The sequence below is a fragment of the Euprymna scolopes genome, chromosome 2, assembly GCF_053919585.1.
Source record: "Euprymna scolopes isolate OS-2025 chromosome 2, ASM5391958v1, whole genome shotgun sequence".
Lineage (NCBI taxonomy): Eukaryota > Metazoa > Mollusca > Cephalopoda > Sepiida > Sepiolidae > Euprymna > Euprymna scolopes.
Window position 1 is genome coordinate 132,961,209 of NC_136483.1, and position 23,104 is coordinate 132,984,312.

Genomic DNA, 23,104 nt, shown 5'->3' on the forward strand with positions numbered 1-23,104 from the left:
GGATACTTTCAGGCATTAGTAACTTTCTAGCACGGTAGAGAGAGCCCACCTTCTTTGCAGCAGCCTTGACAATGCTCTCGATGTATCTGTTCCAACTCATGTTCCATTTAAAGTTAAAAATTAAGATAGGAGCAGGAATATGTACCTGGTAGAAAATAAACATTTTCTACCAGGTACATATTCCTGCTCCTATCTTAATTTTTAACTTTAAATGGAACATGAGTAAAAAATAAATTAAAAAATAAAAAATGACTACAAAATAGTATTTTAAATATATATATCTTGATTAAATGATATTAAAGACTTAAATTAAAGACTTAATTACGATACCATTTGCAATTTACAATTTTAATAAATGAAATAATTTCATTGGACATTCATAGCTGTTGATTATCCAATGCAAATTAACGGTGACTCTTACTGAAAGAGTTATTGGCCCAGATGAAATTGATAAGAATATAATTTACTTTTAAGACTGTAATTTGTTAATTGACTGGATATTCAAAATGAAATATTGATTGTGTAAGAGAGAATTTCTCACAGAAAATTTACGAGAATCCATCTGACTTTATTTTATGTATAATACATATGTTTGCACGTCTAGATAGGGAATAGATATTTATTGCGTGTTTAGCTAGCTGTTGTTTTTTTTTATAGCAATTTTTATTTACTCAAGATACAAAAACAAGTTTTAACAACAATTTTTTTAGACATTTAAAAAATTATTTATGTATCCTATACTGTTTTGAATTATTATTAATGAATAACTCTTGTAAAAATGATATTTTGATTATGTTTCTCTAAAGCCTTCACTCGGGCAACTAAATAAAGTAAAGTCAGACGATCTTAATTATGTACATATCGAACGCAAAGAAATGAGATGCTATTATACAATCATGCATTGAAATATTATATGACAACAATACAATAAAAACATAAGTAGTATGTATATTATTATCAATAATACTAGACATATGTTCACATATAGGGCTGAGAGGAAGAAGATAATGAAATACCAACGTCTTATGTATGACATGAAAAGAAACTTGAATCTTAAGATCTCTATCATTCCAGTTATTTTAAGAGCAACTGGACTCATGAAAAAGAATTTCAAAAACTACTTGGCAAATATACCCGGTGAACCAAGTGCAAGAAAGATTCAAACAATTGCACTTAAAGAGACAGTTATTACTTTAAAAAGGTCTGTTGAACCAAATATCTGAACTTCTGTAATCAATAGTTATTTCATTTTGTTTAATGTTGATCCATTTTATTAATTTATTTATTGCTAACTAGTATCATCATCCGTGGCACAGTGGATAGAGACGTTGAATCTCTACAGTTCCAGGTGAGAATTGTCTACAGATAGCGGTTTCAATTCTACCCAAAGTCGGCCAGAGGCTTACTTGGCCAAAACATGGTGAGATGACAACAACTATGGAAGGCAGTAATTGCTGAGAATGCAGTTAGGAGATTTGGAGTTCCTATTCGGTTGCGGTTACCATCTGACGAAGACCAGAGGAATAGTTGGCCGAAACGTTGTGAAAAAAAAGATGAGGATAATAATCCGCAATAAAATAAAATAAATAATACTCATCTCAATAATGAATTCCAATTAAGTAATACAAATTGATGCATTTTATTTAAAAAAATAGATCAAACATAATTTGAGTTCATTCCTTCAGGAGAATAATATATCTAGTCAGATTTATTTTAGTCACCAAAAACGTTATATGAGATGTAAATGCAATGATTACGGCAGCATATAGTCATAAAATTAATAGGAATCTCTTTGTAACACCTGTAGGTGAAGAAAATTACATAAAATATGTAAGAGTACACCTGAATTAAGAGGTCAATATACCTCTGTATGACTTAAAAAAGAAAATATTGATCAGGACTAAATATTAAAATCGAAGAAATCAGTTGGAAACATATTTTTATTTTAACTAGAGGGATTAATATCTGATAAATTAGGTTGAGAAGAAAGTTCCTGTTTTCATGGAAGAGATGGTGTATGCTGACGATTTATTACTTGCTTGTTAAACACATTATGGCTTGAATAATTAAAAACTTGAGGATTGAAGTGAAATTAATGTTACGAAGACTAAAGTGATGATCAGTTGCAGTGTTGGAAGGCTTTCCAAAAGAGGAAAATTACCTTGTACACTTTGTACAAAGGGAGTCGTGTGCAATTCAATTTTTTTAATGGTACCTGTAAGAATTGGGTGCATAAAAGTGGAATTACTGTTAGGTTGAGAAGAGACATATAAAGTATATCTAGATGCTATTTAGGTCATCAAAAGTTTTCTTAGTTTGATGATATCATTGCAGCACAGAGCAAAGTGGATATCCATATATTAATAGGATAGTGTGTGTGTTATTTATTTTGTGTGTCACGCTTACATCCGAGCGACTGTCATCTAATTGTTATGGACTTCCATTTCTTGTAATAAATAATTCTACTAAGAATTCGTCATAAGTTTTGGTTTCGGTTTCGGTTTTGGTCTTGGTTTCGGTTTCGATTATAGCTGATGGCAATTAAGTCATCTTTTTTTTTCATAAATAATTTTACCACGAATCCACGAATTTTCATTTCAGTTTTGATTATAGATGATGGCACTTCAGTAATCTATTTTTTTCTAAATTATTTATCAAGAATTATTCATAAGTTTTGGTTTTGGTTTCGATTATAGCTGAAGAGACTCAAGTTTACATATATATATATATATATATATATATATATATATATATATATATACTTGTTTATTGTTATATAAACATGGTCACATCCTGCTGCTACAAATAGCCACTTGTTTCAATCAAACAACAGATATCATCAGGCAGCGACTTGACTATTCAAAAGTTCAATGAATAATGGATTTTTATTTTAGGTAGGAACTCTTTAAAAGTTGGAGTTAAAAGAGTTTAAAGAGTTCCTACCTAAAATAAAAATCCATTATTCATTGAACTTTTGAATAGTCAAGTCGCTGCCTGATGATATCTGTTGTTTGATTGAAACAAGTCGCTATTTGTAGCAGCAGGATGTGACCATGTTTATATAACAATAAACAAGTATTATCAGCTCTTTTTATTGAGCACTATCTAACAACCTCGTTAAATTCATTAGCCCATTACTTTTGAATAAAAAAACCCGAGTATATATATATATATATATATATATATATATATATATATATATATATATATATAGAGAGAGAGAGAGAGAGAGAGAGATAGATAGATAGATAGATAGATAGATAGATAGATATACTTTTTTCATAAGTTTTGGTTTCGGTTTCGATTGAAGCTGATGCATCTAAGTCATATGGATATATTTTTTTATTTTTGAAATCGCAACTTTATAATATATAAGAATCGATAGAACATTAACTCTATAATATGTATGAAATCGGCAAGAATTAAAATATATTTAAGCGTACTTTACGTTCTTGCTGGCTTAGATAAATACTTTTGCAATTTTGACAAAAGAGCTGTAATAATATCAGAGCATCTCCATTTACACTGAACATCTACAGAACACCAACATCAATGCATTACATATGAATCAGTCTCCTGTGGAATTTCCACAGGTCCTGCTAGTATATATGATTGCAAGAATTAAGATTGAATGAAGTAATTAAATCTGTCATTACTAATTAGCAGAGCATTACCATTTTCAACCAAGGGAAGTGACTCTCAGGTATGTGTACACAATGTTATTAGGTATGAAAGTGAAACCTAACCAGTGAGGGTTGAGGACATGTGTTGCATGGAAAGAAATGATATGATGGATATGTAATGTGAGTCTTAAAGACAGGCTTAGTTTTGATGACCACAGAGGAAGATTAAATCTGGACAGCATAGTGAGATGTGAGTAGAACAGGAGACTTTGATGGTACGTCCACATTGAAAGAATGCATGAGATTTCTTGGATTAGTAGATGTAAAACAATTGAAGTAGCAGGGTCAATTCACAGGGGAATGCCAAGGAAAACATGGACGAAAGTAATAAAAATAAACTTGAAGAAAAAAGGGATAAATATAAATGTGTAAACCTATAGGCTGCTCATTGGCTTGTGACCGATCTACGTGTTACAGTAAATGTCCTGGAAACGGTCTGCACATGAAGATCTGTCAATTAGACGTGTTTGTGTCTAGGTGAAGAGAAAAGGCATACCTGAGATGTTGGGTGTCGCTGGCTCTTCCTTCTCCCAGAGCGGCACCTTGTTCTTTGTCGGTTTGACATTGTTGGAATCTTCTTCGTCTTCAGGCCCGTTTCCAATGACTTAAGGCAGACATTCAATACAGGCACAAACAACGCACGACACAACTGTAATATAAAAGATCTTAACTATTTTATTTTACAAAATTTATACAATATATATCATAATATTAACTTACAGATCATACAATTAACCTATCACAATTAGCTTTTTAAAACTAACTAATCTTTAGTGCTGAGTGAGAGGGTGCCCTGCTCCTCTTATTTACAGAGAGACAAAAATATACGTCTTACCTCAAGCTGTCCAGGTAAAAAAGAGATCGAGAAAAGGGAGGGAATTGTGGGATTGGATTCTGGTCGCTTATTTCTGTGTATCACTCCGCTTACGGCCAAATCATCTCCTGGCCATGCTGGGGGAGGGGGTGTTAACAATCCCCACAACCAAGGTACTAAGATATAGTGGCATATAATAAAAAATATGGCTACAGACAGTTTACTTTGGAAGTCAATTTCTTAAAGTCATCCAATGCATGCCAGCATATGTTAAACTTAATATAGGTAAGAAAGGTAGGCTCTCTCTACCGTGCTAGAAAACTACTAACACCCGAATGTATCCTGTACCTCTATAAGGCCACCATTCGCCCATGTATGGAGTATTGCTGCCACATCTGGGCTGGTGCATCTGCTACTAGTCTCTCGCTCCTTGACAAGGTTCAAAAGAGAGTCGCAAATCTGATAGGCCCTGAACTGGCATCTAAGCTTCAGCCTCTGTCCCATCGACGAAATGTTGCATCCCTCTGCCTGTTCTACAAGTATTTTAGTGGTGAATGCTCTGATGAACTGCAATCACTTGTGCCCCCACGACGCGAGCACCCTCGACAAACCCGACAGGCTACTAGATCCCACCCCCACACTGTAGAGGTCCCTAGATGTAAAAGATCTTTTTACTCCAATAGTTTCTTCCCCAGAACCGCAAGACTCTGGAATTCCATTCCAGGTCCCTGCTTCCCCAACAGTACTGACGTGCAGAAGTTCAAGTGTAACGTGAACCGACACCTTGCTGCCCAAATCCCTACATAGTACCCCAGTAGTTGTTGCCCCTGATAGTAGCCCCCTACACCAAAGTGGCAATTTGCCTTGTTTGGGGTGAAAATGTAATAAAAAAAAAAAAAAAAAAAAAAAAAGGTTATTTCTGCCATTCTAAACCTATTTCAATAAATAAATACTTGTAATGATTGTTATTAGACCAAGTTTTTATATATAACCATTTGTGACCACCTGAACGTCTCCTTGGGATGAAATTGCCACTGTAGTCACACCCTGAGGATATTTTATTCAGTGATGGTCGTTTTACTGAATTGACCTTACTTTGGTTTGACTTGGTTACACCTGTGTATACCTTTTGCCAAAAAAATAGCCTTTCAAACATACAGCATTTAACTTCTTTTTTTTTTTTTTTTTTGACAATTGATCATATTTGTTGTTTCTTCCCATGCAGTCTTGGTGTGAGGTTCATAATTTTTGTTAGGATACATTCGATAAGTACTTTCTGTAGTTTTTTCTTTGCACATCGTTTGCAGGTGCACCTTTTGTCAAAATGATTTATCTGTACACACGGCCTGGAAACACTATACCAGTCAAGCAAATAGAGGAAAATCTCACTTCACATTTTGTATAAGATTTGGGCCATCCATAACTATAAAAATCCGATTTTTATATAATAAAGAGATGTAGTTTGCTTAAAGCATTGTGTGTGATATGTATACAGGGAAGTATTAGAAGGCTATCACAATGCAAAAAATGGAAATTTGACAGTATGGGCAAAGGTATAACAAAAACAAATGATTTTCTTACTAATTAGCAGGGCATTATCACTTATAACCAAGGGACGAATCTATTAGATATGCGTACACAATGTAATAATGTATGGAAGTGAATTTATCAATAGGAAATCTTACTTGAATAGTCAAAATTGAACATGATGATCTCATGTGTGTGACATGTTTCATAATATATTTTGAAGAAACCCTTTTATCAAATGGTACGTAGATTCCATGAACAAAGTTTCTTTCTTAGAACTGCACGCCTGTGGAACTGTCTTCCGTTTGCCTGCTTTCCAGCTGACTACAATATGGTTGTCTTCAAGTCCAACATAAACAAGTTCTTAATGAGCCGTTCCACTTAAGATAACAAATTTACCGAATTTCCATAACTAAGGATTATTATATCGTCCAATTGACTACTGTACACTCTTTAACCCTTATCATTGAGTAGCCTCTGGTGATGCCTATAAAATAAAATAAAAATAAAATGGTACGTACTTCAAATCTCTTGAAATCTGTGTAGACCGGTAATAATGTTTTATTGTTATCTCACAGTAAATATCAATGTCGTCTGAAGCCATTTCTAATACTCTCTTGATTTTTATATTATGTAAAGAGATCATTATTATTAGACTGGGCTCATGGTACGGAGAGATAAATACATGTACGAAGAGCTTATTGCTGTCATATTTTAATAATGTCTGTTGTTTACTGGTAAGCTATCTCCTTGAGCCTGCGTGTAATAACAGGTTACCGACGTTGTCTGTTAAGTATTAAGTGTATACCAAACATAGATAAGAAGTTTACGGAATTCGTCTATATGGTGGTGATGGTGGGTGGAGGTGTTATAGTTTGATTATGTCCGCATTTGTTTGATATATGGTTTACCGTTGACTGATAGTGACTTGTACTGAAAACCTCATTCTTATAGAATCAGTGGCGTTTTCTGTTAAGTGAGAATAAATTGACTTAATGGAGCTCAGGTGGTTAGTTCGGATTTGCGCCAATCAAACACTGGGGTAGACCTTGACCAATCTTTTAAACGACATAGCTATTAATCCATTCACGTATATGATAGAAAGAATAAAAGTAAGAGAGAAAGATAGAGAGAAAAAAGGAAGGAAGGAAAAGGGGGGGCGAGGAAGATATATACAGATAAGGAAACGGGAATATGGAAGAATAAATACAGATAGAAAAAAGAGAGAAGGAAAGAAAACAATAAAGGAAGGAAGGAATGAACGAACGAATGAACGAACGAAGGCAAAGAGAACGAAGGAAAGAAATGAACAAATCGACATACAAAAAACAGGAAATATGGATGAAGGAAAAAAAAGAAAGAATGACGAAAGAGAGAAAGAGGGAAAGAAAGAAGCAATAAAAAGAGAGAAGAAACGAAAAGAAAATAATGAACGCGGAATAAACGAAGGGAAGAGATTAAAAAAAAGTGGTGTTGAATGAGACATATTGAAATAAAGAAGAAGAAGAAGAAGAAGAAGAAGAAGAAGAAGAAGAAGAAGAAGAAGAAGAAGAAGAAGAAGAAGAAAAGACTTAGAAATAAGGTACACGGGGGAAAAGAAAGAAAAGAAAAGAAAAAGGGAACGGGTGTGAGAGCAGAGACATGCAGAAAGAAACAAGAAATATAATGAAGGGATAAAGAAAGAAAAGAAATAAACACAAATAAAGTAAAAAATAAAGAAAGTATAAATGAGAAGAAAAGACAAAACGAAAAAAAAAAATCAGAAATAGGAAGGAAAAAACAAAGAAAAACAGACAGACTAACTTTCACTTTTTATCTTATCAGACTTTAGAATTTATACTTAAATAGCATTATATCTGAGACATCAATATTTGATTCTATTTAAATACTATTCTATTTAAAGTCTTCGTTTACAATAGCAAAATACTCTTGACTTCAGTTTGTTTGTTTGCTTGTTTTTAGTTATTCCTGTAAGGAAGATTGTTACGATGATAACCTTAAATATTGAGTCAAATAATCCAAGGGAGATAAATCTTTGTAGCTTAAAATTTGATTTATCTTCCTTAAATTAAACTAAATTTTATTGTTTTATAATCTTATAAAAGGGAAAACAATGAATCTCAGGTAACACCAGATAAGTACGACTAGTATATAATAATTTTAAAAATGTTTGGAATTATTTAGATGAGGATTGATCATTTGAATTATTTGGACTACTGTTTACATCTTGGATATTATTCTCACAAGGTTTCAGTCAATGTAAGCGCTGTCTTTCTTCAGGTATGTCTTTCTGAACTCTGGAATGTTTATGTCCACAATGACCTGTGGCACAATGAGTAGAACTCAGTTTTACAAAGCTGTTCAAATGATCCCTAAAGGAGAAATACGTCCAGCAGATTCAGGTTGGGAGAGGAGAGAAGGGTGCAGTGAAACAAGGGTACAAAGTCATAGCACTCCTTCTGAAGCCAAGCCTGGTTCGCTTTGGACTTGTGTTGCTGCCAAGTGTCAAATGATTGTGGTTGGTAAGAAAATATAGAATGTTGTGTGTGTGCGTGTGTGTGTACATATATATATAGAGGGAGAGCGCGCAGGGAGACCCGACATAGCTTGAGATTGAATGATAATCAACAAATATTTCACACTCACATATTTTTATTGTCATTGAAATCAGTTAAATCGCTCATTTTTCAATCAAATCTACTCTAGTTAGGGATCCATCGCAGTGCACTGAGAGAAAGCTTCACATGCCTCCCCACAGTAACTTTGTCCACAACACATTGTAGTCTACATTGCACTGTAGAGAACCTACTGTTGATTTTATAAAATTATTTTTCTATATAATAGCTTGAATTAAAGTTTAAAATGCAAAAGTCAAGTATCATGCTTCAATTGTGTTCTCAACAGAAATATTCATTTCGAACATGCCCCTGTCATATTAAAGAACCTACTGTTGATTTTATATGCCTGAACTTACTGGTTGGGCAGTCATAATGGCTTGAATTTAAGTTTAAAATGAAAAAAAATCAAGTATCCTGGTTCAATTGTGCTTTAAACAGAAACATTCATTTCAAACGTGTCCCTGCCATATTAAGCAACCTACTGTTGATTTTATGTGTCAGGCTTTCTAGCTTGTGTGCTAATAAAACTTCTCAAATGCACTTGTGATGTTAGGCTGTATAAGGTGTTAACTTTGGTCAAAATCGCCTGTTCCTTCTTTCATCAGATTATTTTGATAATCGGTTATTAATACTTAACAAAGATATTCTAATAAGAATGCTAAGAACAGTGTCAGGCACATAAATTACCTTCATGTAAAATTTCATAAAAATAAATTGAGCCGTTTTCGAGTACATAAGGAACAAACTCACAAATACACAGGCACATACACAGACACACACACAAAGTTCCTTTTATACGAGGGGCGTACAATAAGTAATGCCCCTGACCCACTTCCAGTTGTCTAATCTAGCTGAAATTTTGCATGTGCAATGATTTATATCTCTACGGGTTATGTGACAAATTACAGCTCTGAACTAATTGTGGTTTCTGTTTTACCTAGCTTCTAACTTTTCATTGAAAACACTCTAATCCGTACTTTGCCACAATTGATATGAATCGCTTCTGGGACTGACATTCACTTCTGACCTGAAATAGAAGACTCAAATCTGTTGTCAAGGTTGCTGGAAAAATGATTACATCACTCTACCACTCCAGAAGGTATCTCACTCCTGACGCAATTCTCTAACTAATTGTGGTTTCTGTTTTACAGGTGTTTGAGCTGAGTCAGGTGTGAAATGGAGCCTGTTGAATGTCGAGCAGTGATCTGGTTTTTGTATTTGAAGGACGCACACCACAGGAAACTTTTGATGAAATGAAAGAAACTTATGGTGATAATGTCCCATCATATGACCTTGTAAAACACTGGCATCGTGAATTCAAACATGGCCGGAAGTCTGTGGAAACAGCTCCCAGACCTGCCATTGATGAGGCATCTGTCAATTGCATAACTCTGGGTGATTCCTATGTAGAGAAAGACTAATGACTGTGCCAAGTTTTGTTGCTCTACTGCTATGGGAAGTGGGTCAGGGACATTACTTATTGCACGCCCTTGTATCAAAGGCATTTGATAGGGTTTGGCATAAACGTCTACTTCATAAGATTTCCAGCTATGGAATATCTGGAAATGCCTTCTCGACCGTCAAATCCTTTCTCTCCGATAGATTTATTCAAGTAGTTGTCGATGGACAAAAGTCCAAAGTGCAAAGTATCAATGCTGTTATGGTTCAAGGATCCATCCTGAGTTCAACTCTCTTCCTTATCTTCATCAACGATCTCCCAAATCATATTTTAAGTTCATTTATTGACATATATGCATTTATTGACATATATGCATCTATGGCAACACTTCAATGGTTAGCAATGACTAAGATCTTCCTGAGTCTCTCTCCTCCGACCTTGAACACATGATGCGATGGGGCCAAACGTAGTTGGTTAATTTTAATGCATCTGAAACCTAGCTTCTAACTTTTCATTGCAAACACTCTAATCTGTACTTTGCCACAATTGATATGAATCGCTTCTGGGACTGACTTTCACTTCTGACCTGAAATAGAAGACTCAAATCTGTTGTCAAGGTTGCTGGAAAAATGATTACATCACTCTACCACTCCAGAAGGTATCTCACTCCTGACGCAATTCTCTAACTGTATAAGAGCCAAATACTTTCTTAAATGAAGTACTGTTTCCAAATCTGAAGAGGAGCACCCTATTCTGCCTTGACGCCCTTTTCTCTCCCTCTGCAACTTTTGTCCTACAGAAAAGACATTACCAGCCTGTCTCTACCTTATCATTATTTTCATGGCAAGTGCTAATCTGCGCTTCAATCTATGATCCCTTTCTACCAAACTTTCGCAAAAAGCTAATACCACTATCAACAATTTCCTACACTTTCTATTTGTGCCTACATTTAAGTGCAAATTCCATGAACAAAGCTTCTTTCCTTCTGTTCCGCTGGTCTGCTTTCCTGCTAACTACAACATAGTCAGCTTTAAGTCAAATGTAAACGCATTCTTATTGAGCTGTCCCCTTAAATAATCAAATTCTACACAATTTCCACCACTAACTTTTGTATCAGTGACCATCGAACACTCATTAACCCTTACCCTCGAGTGGTTTTTGGGCCTTGATAAGTGGTGACTCCCTTGTAAATAAAAAAAAAACTGAAAGTGATAATCAGTTCTTAGTGATAGTCTTCTTAAGGTTGAAGGTTCAATCTTTATTACAACCGACACTAAAAAATATAATTAATAGTTAAGACTTTTATCTGATCATGGCTGATGGGACAAGAGCAAGCAGTTGATTAAATGAAGGGTTACATTTTAAATTTTCTACAGATTCCCGAATTCAGCATGAAGATTCTCAAGACGCACCTAAAAGAGGTCGAAGGTTAAACTGGTTGAAACGTGTAAATAACATTCCAGGTGAAAAGTGTAGCCGAAATAATATAAATGAAAATGTTTATCTTTATATTTGTGTGCTGTCTATTTCGGAATATAACAGCAACAAACTTAAAACTGTGTAGAGATAAGGCTGTACGTCTGCAGATTGTTGTAATGGCGATAGCATTTCTTCTTATAAAAGACTCATTGATGAGAAAAAATAGATATAACACTGAACGAGCATGAAATCAGACACTTTTAACTGTTGTGCGGCTTTAAGCAACTGACTTCCAAACTAAAGGTCTTTATGTTATATATAACCCCCCCCCTTAGTGGAGTTTTACCATCATATTATTTCATATACGTGCTGTAAATTACCTGTCCTAGGAAAGGAACGATTATTTCATAGATGTTTTGTGTAATACCTGTCCTAGGGTAGGTAAAATATTCTTTTGCTCGAGATAGTAAATAATACATGGACATAAAAATATCCCCTATCCTAAAATAATTGGTATGTTCAAAAGCAATTTCATTTTTCTCATTGTTTTAAACGGTACCGGGCAACGCCGGGTAGACCTGCTAGTAACCAATAAAAGACAACAATTGTGGACAAAAAGGGGCTTTCTTCGTCTGGCATGGTCTGTTCTCGATCATTGATTAGTGGTGGATAGGGGTATAGAAAGAGAGAAGTTGATAATTACTGCTTAATCATAGACATCTCTAAAACCCTAAATTCACAAGTGAACTTCCAAGTGAACTGACAACTTCTCGCATGCACTCTCTCTCTCTCTCTCTCTCTCTCTCTCTCTCTCTCTCTCGAAAATTGAGCAAATATCAAAGTCTGTCTCTGTTTTATCGTTATTTTCTTGGCAAGTGCTCGTCTGAGCTCCAATCTATGCCCCCCCCCTCGCCAAACATTCCCAAGAAACACTCGTTTGGCTGTAAATACTATCAATAATTTCCCTCACTCTTTATCTGTGTCTAAACCTAAACATAGATTCCATGAAAAAAGCTTCTTTCTAAGAATTGCACACCTGTGGAACTCTCTTCCGTTTACCTGCTTTCCAGCTGACTGCAATATGGCCGTCTTCAAGTTTAATGTGAACAAGTTCTTGATGAGGTGTTCCCCTTAAGTAATCCAATTTACCAAATTTACACTTCTAACGATTACTATAATATTGTCCTTTTGACCACTGTACACTCTTTAATCCGTATCCTTGAGTGGACTCTGTGCCTTGATAAGTGATGATTCCTTTGTAAAAAAAAAAAGTAAACCTGACTGAACTCAGGACTGAACCCTATTTCCTATTATTTTCAATTAATAAAATTATGCTTGCTCAATACTTCACATTTATCTATCTCTCTTTTTCTCAAGGGCATTTTTATCACTTCCTCTCATGTTTGGTCTTCCCTTGTGACTGGATCTGCTATTAGTGATGGAATGATTCTAATATTTTTCCCAATTCCGATACAATTACCGAATCTGATTCCGATTCTTTTTAAATTCTTAAATGTAGAGTTGGCAGGGCTGGATTATTGCAAAAACCCAAGTAATATGTGCATATATTTCTGCAAATACAAAATACGCTTGTGAGAGTGTTCTATAAATTTCAATTCTACTGATAGTTTAAAATCAATATTTATCATTTAATTATTAATACGAGTCATGAAAGTATAAGTTTTAAACAAAAACAATCAAATAAAATCAATTAAAAGAATTGTTTTTTGGCATCGGAAAATAATCACAAATTTTTCCGATTCCCATACCAATACCTCAAAATGTCCCCATTTTTTTTTTATTATTCCCGATTAATCTATCTGCTACCTCAACTATTCTACATCTACTGATCCAAAAATTTTCATTCATCCTTGGAATGTGACCATTGAAGCCTCCACTTCTTCACACATTTCCATACACAGTCCGGACTTAATCTTCCTCTGAGATCATTAAAACTAAACCTGTCTTTAAGAATCACATTGCACGTCCCTCATATCATTTCTCTCCATGCTACGTATATCCTCAACTCACACTGGTAAGGTTGATTTCCATACATCATCATACTTCTACGCCTCCATTAAACAAGCAAAAGAAACGCATTAGTAAAGAATGTTATTTAACGTTCTTGCGACTTGATGGAGAAAGTGTTATATTCAAAGTTGAAAAGTCAAGATAACAAAAAATGTTATAATGAGTCCATTTGTTATTACTTGGTTAAAGAACAGATTAATTGCTTTACGGGTTTTATCCATGGCAAATCAGCCAAATACGATAAAACCGGTTTTTATTTTTAACTAGCAGGGGTACCCGGCGTTGCCCGGGTGTTTGTAGGTGTGTATGGTGTTAAATAAAAAAGAAACAGGGGGGGTAGGATCGAACCCGAAGCCCTGAGGCGAAGTTTGAAAATAAAATCGGCCAGTTAGTGAAAGATGTTTGAAAGTCGTCGAGCGTTACGACGACGACGACGACGACGACGACGATGTAAGCATTCAACGTTTTAATTAAGCGGGGGGGGGGGGGGTAATTAAAACATAAAAAAAACACAAAAAAATCTAACGTAAGGCAAACGAACGATGAAAACAGAAAATGAACACGTCAATATTGGCTTAAATAAGCCTGTTTCGATATTAAAATTTAAAAAATCGGTGGATACCCGGGTGTTTTGGGGTGTCGCTAAGAATAAGCGAAGTGAAAAAAAAAAAACAGGAAAACGAACGTTACGTGAAAAATGGCTAAATTATATAGGGTTCAATATTTAAATTTTAAAAATCGAAAAAAAAAAACCATCTCACACCACGATTCGAACCCAAAACATTTTGATAATGAAGAACGCGCTAATCAACTGCGCTAAAGCAACGTAGACGAAATGTGTTCGGTTTTTCAACTATTTAAAGTAAATCAGGTCACGACGTCATCTCACGCATTCATAGAATCGGTCATTGTTACGAGAAAACCGTTTTTGTTGACCCCCCCCCTGTCGAAAATTGTCGATTTCGGGGTGAAAAAGTTAACGTTTTTGGCCAATTTTTCGATATTTTTCAAGCGAAGGATGGGGCTTCGATATGATATGGAGTTTGTGAATTTTTGTCGCGTCTGTCGAAAGTTTTTAGCAGACACACAAACATAAATACATATATACATACATACATACATTTTCGCTTTTATATATATAGACTAGCCTAGGTGTCCGGCGTTGCCCGGGTGTTTGGAGGTGTGTGTTTAGCAAAAAAAAAAAAAAGTGGTAGTAGGCTGGCAGGCTCGAACCCATATCGAGAAGGAGGAAAAGAACGTGAAAAAAAACGTGACGTCCTTGCCGTTGCATCCATTGCCAAACCGGAAGTGGCGAAGGTTTAAGTTAAGACTAATCAATCGAAAAGAGGGGGTGACTTTCGAAAATATCGGCGAAAAAAGGGATCTCTCTCTATGTAGAAAAGTGCCGAGTTGAGGGTGAAGCAATTAATGTTTTTAGCCAATTTTTCGATATTTGTCGTCTGAACGGTCGAGATTCGAAACGATACCAGTCTGTCGAAAGTTTTAGGCATACATACATATATTTAAACAGACAGGTGAGATTTATATTATAGATTAAAATCCTACTCAATAATTTTTCCTAATTTTGGTGTAAATATCTATTTTGTCTGATACATAAGAATATTAAAGTTTTTCTATTAATTTATTTGAAACTGCAATTTTAACCTGTTCCCCTAGACGTATAAGCACCTTAAAATGTTATATATTTTCTGTTTAATGCTTTTTAAAAATATCCAAACAAAAAAAAAATAACTTCACTACATCCTGAGCAACACTTAATTTTTAATAGTTGTATTTTGATCTTGTGCGTTTATTAAGATTGCCAAATGTTAGCTTCTTCTGAGAGAATCAGGTGCCCATACTAGAGATCAACATCCTTAGTTATTCTATTTTATCGACAAGGCTCAAATTTAGCATGCTGTATAGTCAGTTATGCCGGTAACATTTTTACCCTTATTAACTAATTATGATGAACATATCCAGGCCTCAATATTATGATCACACCTGGATTTCAATATTATCAACACATCCTAGCCTCAATAATCTAACCACATGTGGGTTTCAATTCTATGATCACATTCGGGTCTAAATATCATAAACTCATCCGGGTATTCCAGATAGTATTGCAATAGATAAAGTCACAGTTATTCGTTTTTATAAATCTCATAACCTCAAACCTGCTAAAAGCACATCAAGCTTGGCACAATTGGTGTCTTGTATCATTCAATCAAATTACGGAATGCGTGTGTAAATTTTATCCCACATGAGAAAAAACAATGGTGGCCTGTGTCTAGCTAACACCATTTTACATAATACGAATTGTGTAAAAAAAGATGGGATTTGTATAATTATATTTCAAATAAACTTTCTTATATATATATATATATATATATATATATATATATATATATATATATATATATATATATATATATAAAACTGTACAAAAGGTCAGAAAACATTGAGTTCAAGCCTAACATAAGGGGGACCAAGTTAATGGTAAATAATGTTAGGCTCTCGTCAGTCATACTCTTTTCTCAATGTTTTTCTGCACCTTCTGTACAGTTTTAAATAAATAAATATTAAGCTCTTATATAGAATTTTTTTTCTTTGTAATCGAGCACTTTGTTAGAATTCTTTCCCATAAAACAGTAAACAAATATATATATATATGTGTGTATGTGTGTGTGTGTGTGTGTGTGTGCCTGCGTGATGATTGCTGCATCTTCCAGATGATCGCTGTCACATTGAATTCTCCCAATTCCGTCGTCCACACACACACACACACACACACACACATATATATATATATATATATATATATATATATATATATATATATATATATATATATATATATACTAGCATGGGTGCCCGGCGTTGTCCGGGTGTTTGGAGGTGTGTTGAGCAAAAAAAAAAAAGTGGTAGTAGGAAGGCAGGCTTGAACCTGTACCGCAAAAGAGGAAAAGAACAGGAAAAAAAACGTGACGTCTTTGCTGTTACGACCAGCGCCAAATGGGAAGTGATGTAGGTTTAAATTAAGGCTAGAGAATCGAAAAGAGGGGATGAATTTCGAAAATATCGGTGAAAAAAGCAACCCCTGCATGTAGAAAAGTGCCCAGTTGAGGGTGAAGAAATTAAGGTTTTTAACCAATTCTTCGGTATTTGTCGTCTGAAGGGTCGAGCTTCAAAATAATACTGAGCTCGTGAAAACCCGTCGCCTCTGTCGAAAGTTTTATGCAGACATGCAGACATACATAGATTTATATATTGGTAGCTCAAATTTTCGACCCAAACCGATTAAAAAGCTTGCCATATCTCTGAATATCCTTTATGTAAAATTTCAAATGTTTAGACCAGAAATTGTCTGAGTAATTTAGTAGAGACCGCAGTCAAATTTTTAAAATTTTGACCCCTATTATGACCCCTAACCATTTATTGTTTTTGGTTCAAATCAAGTTATTAAGTTAGATCCATCTCCAAGGAACCGATATCTAAAATTTCAAGTGTTTAGACCCAGAATTGGTGGAGGAGTTTGGTAGAGTTCTCAAATGTCAAATCGTTGAACTTTCACCCCTTAACAGCCAAATTTCTGGATGAAAACGGATTACAAAGATTTTCCCAAATCTCACTATCCTGTATATCAAATTTCGAGTTTGTAGACTGAAAATTGACAGAGTTATTGTGTCAAGAAATGTACACAGACAGACACACAAATAGACAGACAGACAACACTTTCACTTTTATATATACTAGCATGTCAGCCCGGCGTTGCCCGGGTGGTTGGATGTGTGTGTTAAGCAAGAAAAAAAAAGTGGTAGTAGGAAGGCAGGCTCGAACCCATACTGCGAAGGAGGAAAAGAACGGGGAAAAAACCTGTCGTCTTTGCTGTTACGACCACCACCAAACCAGAAGTGGCGTAGGTTTTAATTAAGGCTAGACAATCGAAAGGAGAGGATGGCTTTCAAAAATAGCGGCGACAAAAGCGACTCTCCTGTAGAAAAGTGCCCAGTTGAAGGTGAAGATATTAATGTTTTTAGCCAATTTTTTTATATTTGTCGCCTGAAAGGTCGAACTTCAAAACGATAAAAATCCGTCGCCTCTGTCGAAAGTTTTAAGCAGAAATGCAAACATACATACATACATAGATTTATATATTGGTAACTAAAAATTTTCGACCCAAACCGATTAAAAAGCTTGCCATATCTCTGAATACCCTTTATGTAAAATCTCAAATGTTTAAACCAGAAATTGTCTGATTAATTTGGTAGAGACCGCAGTCAATTTTTTAAAAACTTTATCCCCTATTATGACCCCTTAAAATTTATTGTTTTAGGCTCAAATCAAGTTATTAAGTTAGATCCATATATATATATATATATATATATATACTAGAAGAATACGCATCATAGGACGGGTAAAATTAATTCGCAACACAGAACAGTTTTGTACCATTTTTATGTTTTACTACAAAGATTAAAATCAGGATATACTGATATCTTACATCTAGAATCCTTATTCTAATTTTAATCAAAATCCATTGCATGATTTTAATTTTAGAAAATGTCTAAAATAAAAAATTAATAGATCTTAAGAATGAATTGAAATTAAAAGAATCTTACTTGATTGGTGTCTAGTGATTATGGATTAAATTCAGTTCAAATCTGAAATATTTGTATTTTCAAATATTTCAGATTGTGTCCATATTATGTTCACCAGAAACACTATAAAATACTAAAAAAAAAACTGAAATTCGGAGACTATTTATTAGTTGATGTCTAAATATAGCCCACATTTGATCTTCTTGTTCTCAGCAGCTGTGTTCAAAAGTGAACTAGTTTAGGAGTGAATCCTGTACATACAAATATATAAACATAATTAATTTTATAAAGATAAAGATATAAACTTTATGTCAGTCTTTAACTGAACCGTATCTTAAAGTTTTAATTTAATATACGAATAGTTAAAAGCATAAATTTATATCTAATATAGAATAGTTAAAAGTTTTAATTTACATCTAATATAGAATAGTTAAAAGTCTAATTTGCACTCGAAACAATTCAGCTTGCTAATTTATCTGTGCTAGACGTTAAGGTGCTTTAAAAAAAACGGTTAATTTATTTTTAATCGAACATTGTCTGCTCAGAGGAAGACAACTGTAAGAAAGGATAAACCTTTTATAATGGTGCTAACAGTGCTGTAAAACAGATTATAGTTAAAAGTACAACCGTACGTTAAGAAATACCAAGGTCACTGGGACAAAATCTGCAGGTGACCTTATAGACGATTGCATTTATAAACATGCACTTCCTTGCGCTATGTGGAGGATCGGTGCTTGAATGCAATATTATGAATCCACTGGGAAGACACATAAGATATAGTACAAATATTTTCTGCACATGGGATCAATACAAGTGTACCTCAAGGATCTCTTCTGGGCCCAATCGTCGTTATTAATGATCTTCCAAATCATATTCTGGGATCATTTGTGGACATTGAAAACAATACAAATGTCTATGGCAGCACTTCGAAGATCATTAGTGACCAAGATTTTTCTAGTTTTCTCCCTTCCAACCGTGAGCATGTGGTGCAATAGGGTAAAAGTGACTTGTGTCTTTTAATACCTCTAAAAACCAAGATTCCCTCTTTTTACCACCAATGCTCAGATCCTTGTTTTACCTCAGTTAAAATAAACGACTTCATCTTTGAGGAAGCCTCTTGCTTTGATAAGCTCCAATAACCGGTTGTTGAAAAAAAGTTTTCATCATTCTACCGCTCCAGAATTTGACTTGTCATACAATTCTCTACTTGTATGTCAGATACGTTCTAAAATGGAATACTTCAGACACATCTCATCACACGTTCTTGCATTTATAGAGTATAAAATCAACGTTTAGTAGCGGATGATCACTTCTCTTCCCTACGCACCCTTTCTCACAGAAAATACATTGCTAGTCTCTCTTTACTCTATTGTTAATCATATGGAAGTGCTCGACTGAGCTTAAATATCTGGTTCCTCCCTATAAAATATTCACAGCAAAAACCTTCCTTTCTTCTTCCAATTGCAAAGAACTTTCCTTTTCTTCCTCTATGTGCCTACAAACTGTAATGGAGCAAGCTGATATACCTATTTTAGGAATAATAGACTTGTTCAGACTATAAATACAGTTACATCTAAACATAACGATTCATGGCATATTCATTCATATACTTTTGTTAATACATTTTTTGCTGCTTATACCACTGTGTTTATCTTGATTATTACTGGCTTTCAAGACTACAAGCTGGCGATAAGGAATTCGAAACTTACATCGCTACAACACAACCAAAAGGAATTTCTGTGAACAATTTTTTCAAAGAATTTCCAATCTGTGGGATACATTTCTACAGGGCTGCTTCGTTGCAGTCTACAACATGGTCGTCTTCATGTCCAATGTGAACAAATACTTATTGAACCTTTCTCTTTAAGTAATCCATTTTGTCCATTGCATTCATCGTTTGTAATCCTCTCATATTATTGTTCATCATTCAATTGACTATTCCATTAAGTCTTATCCTCGAGTGGATTTTGGCCTTGGTAACTTGTGATTCATTAGCATCATTAAAGGAGAAGTCAAAATTCTAACAAGAAATTAATTTGGAGAAAATATAAAATACATAAAAAGGTAAATGTGAATTGTGGTTCAAGAACAACAAACTGAACAAAACTTGTGAAAAAAGTTGTGAAATGCTAAAAAGTGTTTATTGGATTTGTTAAAAAATTAAACAAGTACAAACACTTGTTTAATTTTTTTAACAAATCCAATATAACTCTTGACAATTGTTTCGCATAGAAAATAACAACCAGGAAGAAACACATAATTACCAGGATTATCCGTTCATGCAGTTCATCATCTTCTGGTTCCTCCCTGTAAAACTGTTTAGAACTTCCAAAGAAAAAATTCCTTAAGCAAAAATTCAAAAACCTACATAGATTTCTTTAGGGGAACGGTTTTCTTTAAGAAATGCATAAAAAGGGTCTTTGAATTTTCTTTTTGCTTGAAGATTTTTCCATCAGAGCTGATACGACGATTTTCTAATGAACTGCACGAGTGAAAGATCCTGGTAATTATTCCTGGTTCTTTGTTTCTGCATGATAAAATGATAAAAATTTCACTTCAGTCCCAGCACTTAGACTTGTAATCAATTTGCACTGCTCCGGCTTGGTCAAACACAGGGAAGTCTAGCATCGTAAATGCGCCATCCAATCGTCTCCCATCCAATGCCAAGGAGGAACACTTCACATAAAAGGGGGGAGGTCAAAGATATGGCATAAATATATTAACGGCAAAGTCATTTAAATCCAATTAACAGGCATCGGACACACTATTGGGGTTCCTCTGATCATCTTCCTTTCTTTTAGAACAGAGGCAGCGAGAAATAGAAAATCACCAACCTGACCTTGGGTAGTCTACAGAGAAGGGTTTTATTCAGGCATACATGTGTAAATAGTTCATAGAAGGCCGGAAATTCTGAGCCTTTTCAAGTAGAGTTCATCTGACAGCAGTCCTTATGCAAAAAGCATGTACCATACACTTGATAAGGCAGGCAAAGCTAAGGCGGTGGAACCTAATATATCACTATGTTGCCTATAATATATCTGTCAAAATAATGGACACAATTTATTTATTTGTAAATTTAAACATTGACATAAAGTTAGATATATGTATATGTTTATATTTATTTTCATTGTGCAGGATAAACTCCTAAACTAATAAATCAATCATTATTAATTTTTAAACAGAAATGCTAGGCGTAAAGGTGGGCAATGTGAACTATATTTAGGCAATGTGAACTCGATTCAGTTTTATATATAGAGGACAAAAATAGGGTTTAAGTTCGCAGTGAAAATTAAGATACTCTAATTTGTGTAACATTTAAACAATCTATCTATCTATCTTCTATACTCCTATACATTCGGTTTTCTTTTGTGTGTATCGATATTCATATTAAAAACACTCTTTTCTATTTATTTAAAAAGAAAATACAATTTTCTTATATCTTGGTTGAGGAATTGCATTCACTAGCAAGCGATCTAGCCAATTTGCATATTCTTTTAAACATTCATTTTAATTAATTCCCTATTAGGTGCTTCGGTTTTTTAATGGGATAATCATCTTTAGTTAACTATTACGTGTAATTATATTCACGCAAATATTCTACATGATTTATAATTGCATAATATTTGCGAAAAAAGTCAATAGTAAACACAAAATTGTTTCCATATATATTTATGTATACGTATATATTTTTGTTAAACAAATCTACCTTCTATCTATACATATATAAAAGTGAAAGTGTCTGTGTGTGTGTGCCTGTGTACCTGTGTGTGTTTGTGCGTGTCTGTGTACATTTCCCTACGCAATAATTCTGTCAATTTTTAGTCTACAGACTCGAAATTTGATATACAAGTTAATCAGATTTGGGAAAATCGATGTGATTGGTTTTTAGCCAGAAATTTGGCTGTTAAGGGGTGAAAGTTCAACGATTTGACCTTTGAGAACTCTACCAAACTACTCCAACAATTTTAGGTCTAAACACTTGAAGTTTTAGATATAGGTTCCTTGGACATGGATCTAACTTAATAACTCAATTTGAGCCCAAAACAATAAATGTTAAGGGGTCATAATAGGGGTCAAAGTTAAAAAAAATTGACTGCTTTTTTTTTTTTGCTCAACATACATCTCCAAACACCCGGTATGAGCACCACATCCCATTTTGAAAATTCCATCCATTTTTATTAAAAGATTCTCTTAATTTCAATTCATTCTTAAGACTCTCTAAAGCTCCAGCTTAAAATTTTATGTATCTTTTAGAATCAAGATAATGGATTTTGATAAAATTACAATAAGGTTTAGTATCATTATATATTAATGTAAATTCTTTGAAAGGGGGCATAAAAGTGGTGCAAAACTGTTCAGCTTCAGGAAATTAATTTTATCCGTCCTGAGACGGGTATTCTTCTGGCTATACATAATTAATATAAAATTATATAAATAATAACATAATTAATTATATAAATAAATAATACATAATTAATTATATAAATAAAAATAATTATATAAATTATACATAATTAATATAAAATTATATAAATAATTTTAAGTTAAACAATAAAACGCACATGATTTATTTTGTCATAAATTAGATCAAGTGCTTTTTATTATAATGAGCATACCAAGTTCAAGTCAGTCTGAAGGGCCTATTTAAACGCACGTCTTGTATACGAGTTATTATAATTCTGGATAGTAATTAAAACCAATACATTTAGCTAACTTAGCCGTTCTTTTAAAACAGGTTTTAAAACAGTTTTTTTTTTTTATTATTTTAGTCGGAAATCATTCATCACGGGGGAAGACAACTTGCAAAGAAAGAGAGACGTTTTATTAATGCAGTTTAATGGATCGCACGTAAAAGTACATTCCGTCGCTGTCAAAGGCATCTATTACTAAAGGAGATTTGCTATTTGTTTGTCTAAAACCGAAATTATACTATTACTTCTAGTAAAAAGGGATATTTGATATTTGTCTGTTTGATATTGAAACTATATTATTATTATTATTATTATTATTTA

The 23,104-nt window shown here is 34.0% G+C and overlaps 1 protein-coding gene across 1 annotated transcript in view; it reads right to left on the reverse strand.

Moving 5' to 3' along the window:
* The window catches only part of LOC145240429 (uncharacterized), a 78,015-nt gene that overhangs the window by 11,633 nt on the left and 43,278 nt on the right, over positions 1–23,104 (reverse strand). The window contains exon 3 of the mRNA XM_080103972.1: positions 4,180–4,332. Coding sequence (XP_079960098.1) covers positions 4,180–4,332 — 153 coding nt within the window. The remainder of the gene's footprint in view (positions 1–4,179; positions 4,333–23,104) is intronic.